At 48.8% G+C, this 6,615-nt stretch overlaps 1 protein-coding gene across 2 annotated transcripts; it reads right to left on the reverse strand.

The window, feature by feature from the left end:
• Positions 1–229: 229 nt before the first annotated feature.
• METTL23 (methyltransferase like 23) lies at positions 230–6,573 on the reverse strand. 2 transcript variants are annotated; one of them, XM_040434861.1, is made up of 5 exons: positions 6,437–6,573; positions 3,672–3,776; positions 2,632–2,869; positions 2,243–2,327; positions 230–1,042 (listed from the first exon to the last, which is right to left on the reverse strand). In XM_040434861.1, the coding sequence occupies exons 1-5, from the start codon at positions 6,446–6,448 to the stop codon at positions 874–876; spliced, it is 609 nt and encodes a 202-aa protein (XP_040290795.1). In that variant the 5' UTR covers positions 6,449–6,573; the 3' UTR covers positions 230–873. The 2 variants fall into 2 exon arrangements, with proteins under 2 accessions (XP_040290795.1, XP_040290794.1); XM_040434860.1 differs by lacking the exon at positions 6,437–6,573 and adding an exon at positions 6,195–6,352.
• Positions 6,574–6,615: the final 42 nt, after the last annotated feature.

Here is a 6,615-nt window from a genome sequence, read left to right on the forward strand (position 1 = left end):
GTCTAGAATTGCAGTTCATATTCATTCACTTGCACCCAGATTAAGGGTGCTGGGACAGACAACCCACTCAACTATCTTTGACCTCCCTGATCTATCCTGATCTGTGTAGGCTTCACCACAGGTGTTGGCTCATAACTGATGGAAATAACTGACCAAATAAACTGAAGCGTGAACTCAGCCTTAGGGTCCATTCAGACATCCGTAGAGCATGTCCTATCCTTGTCCACAGCTGCGGAACAATAGGAATCCACTATTAAGTGCCGGCGATAGTGTTTTCCGGTCTGCGATATGCGGAGCGCAAAACACTACAGACGTCTGAATGGACCCTTATTGAATTTTGCTGGAAAAGTCTACAATGTGAGGCCACAGGTAATGACTGTAGATCGCATGCAGGACCGCACTCAAATCACAAGCTGTGTAGTGTGTGATGTTATGTAATGCACATCAGTCATATGGTATCTCCTATCTGAACTGCTGTATCAGCAGGTATTACAGCCCCATATACTGTACAGCTACATACCAAACAAGCAGGAGCTCTGGACTTATGCTCCATTATGGGGCCTCCGTCTCATCTACCAGTTATAATAAAACCTAGCATGGCTTTTCTAAGAACTTACAGGTGGCCATACATTCATGTTCTTGGTCAACCCTATCTGACTAGAGTGTGTTTTTGAGATCAACTTTTGGATTTAGTAGCCCAATCCAGGATGTTGTACCTCCCACATAGAAGAGGCAGCCCCCATCTATCTGCAGGGACTCCATATCCTCCCCACCACTAGATATCAGTCCAATGTTCTTCATCCAGGAACCTGGCACTGGAAGTATCTCATCCCCTTTCACCACTGTAAATGTCCTTATGACCGGAGCAGATGGTCAGTTTGTGAGATTTCTTTTCAAGGTGATGACCATCATCTGAATACTGTGCCTTCCTGGGAGTTTGGATCCTGCCAGGCATTCTCCATCAGCATTAAACGTCTTTAGGGGGATGTTCAAACATCTGAGGTGCCACTTGTGGAGGAGAGACTCAATGGACCAGTTGGCACTAAGGGGGAACATTCATATGATTACACAAGGATACATTAGTTAATGGAGTAATATGCAGCAGACTGCTTACCTAATGGGGAAGGCTAAATGTAAAATAACTATGGGCTAGTACACATGGCGGATTTTAAATGCTCACTAACTTTTCACACAGCTCTGCATAAATCGGGAGTACAAGCGACCACAAGAAAGTTTGGAATATGTTCAGTGAGAAATGTCTAGTTCTCATTAGTAGCCGTTTACTGTGAGGAAAAACTCTGGGTGAAGTAGCCTTAAAGGGGTTTTCCAGGTTTTATATGATCAATATTGATTGGTGGGGGATCCAACTCTGAACAGCTGTTTGAAAGGGCCTCTTCCTTGGCCTGGGATGTCACGTTGATCGGTTACATGGCCTTTGTGGGTTCACTCCTATTCACGTGAAGGGGATTGGACTGCAATACCAAGCACAACCACTATACATTGTATGGTGCTATGCTTCGTAGACTGTGAAGAGGTCTCAGATATTATTGGCTTATCCTAAGGATGGGTCAGTACTTTTAAAATCCTTTAAAAATTTCTGAGCTGTTCACACAGTTTTTGAAGAGTGTGCAGTAGCTGAGAGCCAGCTGTCAGCCGGACTCCCCATGAGGAAGGCAGAGACAGTTTATTGCCGTCCTTTCCCCAGCTGTGTGTATACAGCCGAGTATGCGGACATGACACTTCCTCCTCATTCCTAATGATCATGTGATCTCTGGGTAACTGCTGGGTCTTAGCAGACCCAAATTAGCTCTACAGTGGCTGTCAGGAGGCTACATTTCCCCTGTAACTGAGGCCAAAGACACCCCAATTTACAGCAGAAATAAGCAATTTAAAAAAATAAAAAATATCCAAAAGAGCCCCAGTCACAGAGGGAAAACAGCCCCTTTGGGGGCATTGTACAAGGCAGAACTGATCATAGTCTGCTAAGACCCTGCAGCTCCGCTCTGTCCCCAAGACAGCATAGCGCTATGCACCAAGCACAGAAGAAGACCGAAGCGGTAACAAACCGCTGACGGTGACAGCCAGGAACCCGACCTGCTCGTGCTAGATTGCAGGAGCTTTAATATACTCCGGATTAAGGCCTAGCACCAAGTGGCGTACATGAATAGCACATGGTTGTAAGGGGTTTAAAGGGTCTGCTGTTTCCAGGAATAGTACCATTCTTTCCCCTGGGCTGACTTACCTTCTGACCTGGTAACTCGTCCAGAATTCAGCGCTGGGGTTTCTTTCCATTATGAAATGCACAGTGACCAGAACATCTTCAAAATCTGCAAAAATAAAAAACCTGCCTGTAGCACAAATTTAGGATTTAGCATTCAGCAAATGCAAAACCCGATGTGGTTTCTGATGTGTTTTTTCAGTTTGCGGGCCCGCTTGTGGCCCAACTGAATAGTGCAAAACCACGAACAGACACCCACCGCGGCTTCCAGCACTGTTCGTGGCTTTAAGTCGCCGGCCACACAAACAGTAGAACAGCCACCCACTGAAAACAGTGGAACAATAGGATGTAAAAAAAACAAACACTGTGTGAACAGGGCCTTCTGGTAACTTACTGGCTGTTTGTGGACTCACCTTTTGGCTCATAGAAAACATCAGATCCCAAAATGATGTCGATGGGTGGCAGGGCGAGCAGATCGGGTGATATCTCGCCCCATGTCAGTCCGATGACTGGTATTTCAGTGAGGTTATTCTGAGCGCAGCTCCTTAAACAGTTCTCAAGACACTGTGGCAGCACCACTGAGTCGGACAGTATGACGTTGGCTCCACACTTAGCAGCCACGATGCCAGGGAGACTCACACCGGCGCCAACCTATAAAGGCAAGGCATACATTCACAGATTAGACAATGGCTCTCAGGCTTCATGCACACAGCCATACGAATGACCACTGCCAATTTTGGCAAGACCAGCTGAACATCTAATGTATACGGAGCCTCCCAACTCTTCACTGATGGCAGAGGCTTATTGTCCTCTCCACCTGTAAAAAACACATTGATAAGCCGAGCATGCATGTCTATGGTCAGTTTTAAGGAGACCATACACACTAAATAGCTGTCTTCAGACGCCATCTCTCCCGATCCCTCAACTATGTGTTCTGAATGAAAAGAGTGGAAATAGAAGCTGTCAATCACCTGTCTCCCCAAGAATAAAAGGATCGGGCATGTTAATATCCAACTGCCTAATCCTTCTCTCCCTCCGTATCTGCCATTGGGGAAAAAACGGTAGACCCACCATACATAGACAGCCCCAAGCTTTAGAGTTATCAACTGACAGCTTTTGCCCCCCCAAACACATGCATACTACGCTCAGCCAAGCATGCATGTGTTCCCAATAGGGAAATGGGAATAAGCCACTAGCAGACATCTCTGGTGTTGGCTTATCTCCTGAAGATCAGACATGTTGAAATCCAACTGCCCCATCCTTCTTTCCTACTCGACATCTGCCATTACAGGAGAGGCAGGAGACCACCATACACATTCGATGAGTGCTGACATTTATCTAATGTGTACGGGCACCTTAAAGCCTAACTTCGCAGTTGGATTTGCCTTTTGCTCCCTGCCATTTTGAGCTGAGGAGAGTAAGTGGGTGTACCCTACATGAAGACATGGCTGACCTCCAGCACTCTCTTTCCAGTCATTGAAGCTCGGTGAAACCAGATGTACTGGGCAAGGACGGGGGCACATGGCCAAACATACATCCCATACTCCGAGTCCAGAACCTGCAAGATGACAGGAGAACAGATATTATATATAACATATTACACATCATATGCCAGTGGAAATGTACACGGAAAATCCATAGCGTAATACAGAAGCAGCAAAGTGGACGAGATCCTAAAAGATTTCCGCAACGGATTCAGCACATATTGACCAGCCATGACAGGGGCTGTATGGGAGTAAAAGCCCTCGGCGGAACCACAGAGATGAACAGAGCAGGAGTGTGCATGTGTGACCTCCGCTCCATTCAAACTGGGAGCACAGGCCCCTGTTCTCATGGTAGGCGATGCCCCAGTGGTTGGACTCCCGCCGATCAGGCACTTAATCACTACCCTGTGGACAGGAGATAAGTTGTCTCAAGTTCACCCTCGGAGGCCTTTTGGAGAGATCCCCCAACGTGGCCAGACACCGTGGAAATCATACCTGATCACCTCTGAAGGGTTCTGGATCCATTGCTCCCCCGGGTCTCCCTGCGTCAACATCCAGTTTGATGCAGGTGACATGGCCGCTACAACAGTGACGTGACACCCATATGTCTTGTGACCCAGTTTCAATCAGTGGCTTAAGCAGCTACGTCACCCGCACCAAACCAGATGTGGACGCTGGGATATCTGTGGCACCCTTGGGCGAGCAATGGATCTGGAACCCATTGGCGGGGATCAGGTAGGTATGATTCCCTCCACAGATCTGGCCATGTGGGGGATCTGCAGAAAAGCTCCCCAGGCCTAAACAGCGCCTTTAATGGGACAAACCCGCAGTATTCACACTGTGAACATAAACCGCAGCAGTTGGGGCATTTTTTACCGTTGTGGGATTCTGGCAGATAAGTTGCAATTTTCCGATGTGTAAAATCTGCCGTGGACCCTTTACATGACCCATCCTTTGATATCTGATGGACCCCATTGACTTATAATGGGCTCTGTCAATTTGACTGGAGGAACAGCATTTCCTGTCAAATATATCACACGGTGTACAGTATGCCATCGCTGCATGAAAATAAACTACGACCCATGGGGACCACTGAAGCGACAGAGCAGTTTTATAGCGAGGAGTCGTCCAGGCATAATCTCCAACCTGCCACTGGGCGCGGAGAGAAACGACTATCCGCTGGGCGGCTCTGCTTCCTGAGCAGCCATCACAGCCAGCAAGTATCATGTCCGCATCCAATCCATTAGAATAGAACTTTGGGTTTATGCACACGGCCGTTTCATACATTGGGGGCCGCAATTTGCAGTCCCCAATGCACAGGCAACATCCGTGCGGTTTCAACTTGATCCAACAGTGATCCGTCTGCACTGCAAAAAAAAATAGAACATGTCAAGTGAATGGGTCCACATCCGTGATGCGGTACACAAACGGCCGGCGCCCATATATTGCGGACCTGCTGTTTGCGGGCCGCAATACGGGCACGGCCACGTGCATGAGCCCTTATGCATACAATTCGCTGGGCATGGTCGACCCTTTTCACATAGATCAGGGTCTTATAGAAACTGGAAATGTCCTTTTTACAATAGCTCCTTCTCTAGTGCCCTTCCAGTCAGTACACACGGAATGAACACTACAGAGCCTGTTTTTAAAGGATCGTTTTTTTTTCGGATGCTAGAGTACGTGTAAGATATTCTAAGGAGACGATCATGGGTGCGCCTACACTCCTTACTGGAGGGCAGAGACGCTCATTCATCTTTTCAAGACAGTTTAAGCAGCCAGTGCACCGCGATTTCGCATTTCTGGGGGCCCCCGTTGCACTTCTCAGCGGTGACCGGGGCACTATGCATCTGAAGCGGTTGCATACGCTTAAGGTACGCTCCTTTCATTTTTTTGAGGGGTATTTTTTTTCAGCCAACCGCTTGTGGTCGACGGTGGGCCCCTGATCCCAGGGGCCCCAAGCATTTTCTTGGTTTGCATGATGGTAAAGCCCGTCACTATCCTACCCTTTATCCAGGGCATCTTACAGACGCTGTAAAAATGTACGGGGCTCCGGCTGCTCTTTAAGATTCCGTTTAAGTCTCCGCTCGGACCCTCCTTTGCAGATTCCGGCATATTTAATAGGAAAAAATAGCGCGCTACTATATTTCCCACCTCGGCGGGCCGTAAGTCGTTGAGGTACATCAGAGGACAATTATCTCTGTCGTTCAGGGGATCCAGACGCTTTACTTATAATCGAACGCTATAATTAAGGTTACGGACACCCTAGCGCCACAATTCTGATTTCAGCGGAAGGAAGCCCGCCGTGGATGATAGTAGTGCCCCTTTGTCACCATCCAATAGCACTGCAGACTTCATTAGTCAGTCCACTTATGGCATGACACACTTCTTCACAATTACTACCTCTACAGGCCGGCACGCCAGGGGTTAACCCGCTGCCTGCATTCTCGCACGTACGCCATGGCGCCCCATGCGGCCAGTCCATGAACATGCACCTCGGGGATGCGGAGCCTGAGCCCCGGGGACCGCTCCGCTCCTCCGCCACCCTCATCCTGGAGAAACACGTACTCCCGAGACAGGACCAGCGGCTCTCTCCTTCCCTCACCCCCAGACATCGCCCTGCGCTACACGTGGGCGCCATACTGTCGCACAGTGATTGCGCGCTTGACAGTGGAGGGAACGGCAGCCATATTGGTAGAGGCGCCCGAACACATTTTATGGGCTGGTTAACTCGTACCGTTATTGGCATATACTTGCTTTCCAAAGCAGACGGTACAAAAAAACGAAGCGACCTCTGAACAGTGCCAGCAAAGCTGCTCGCAGCAGGCGCTCCGCGTCACGGCAAGTGTAGCAGTGCCCTTCTCAAGATGGCCGCCTACTACAGACAGCGCAGGCAGCGGCGCGTGATGCTTCCTG

Source organism: Bufo bufo, chromosome 6 (assembly GCF_905171765.1).
Source record: "Bufo bufo chromosome 6, aBufBuf1.1, whole genome shotgun sequence".
Classification (NCBI taxonomy): Eukaryota; Metazoa; Chordata; class Amphibia; order Anura; family Bufonidae; genus Bufo; species Bufo bufo.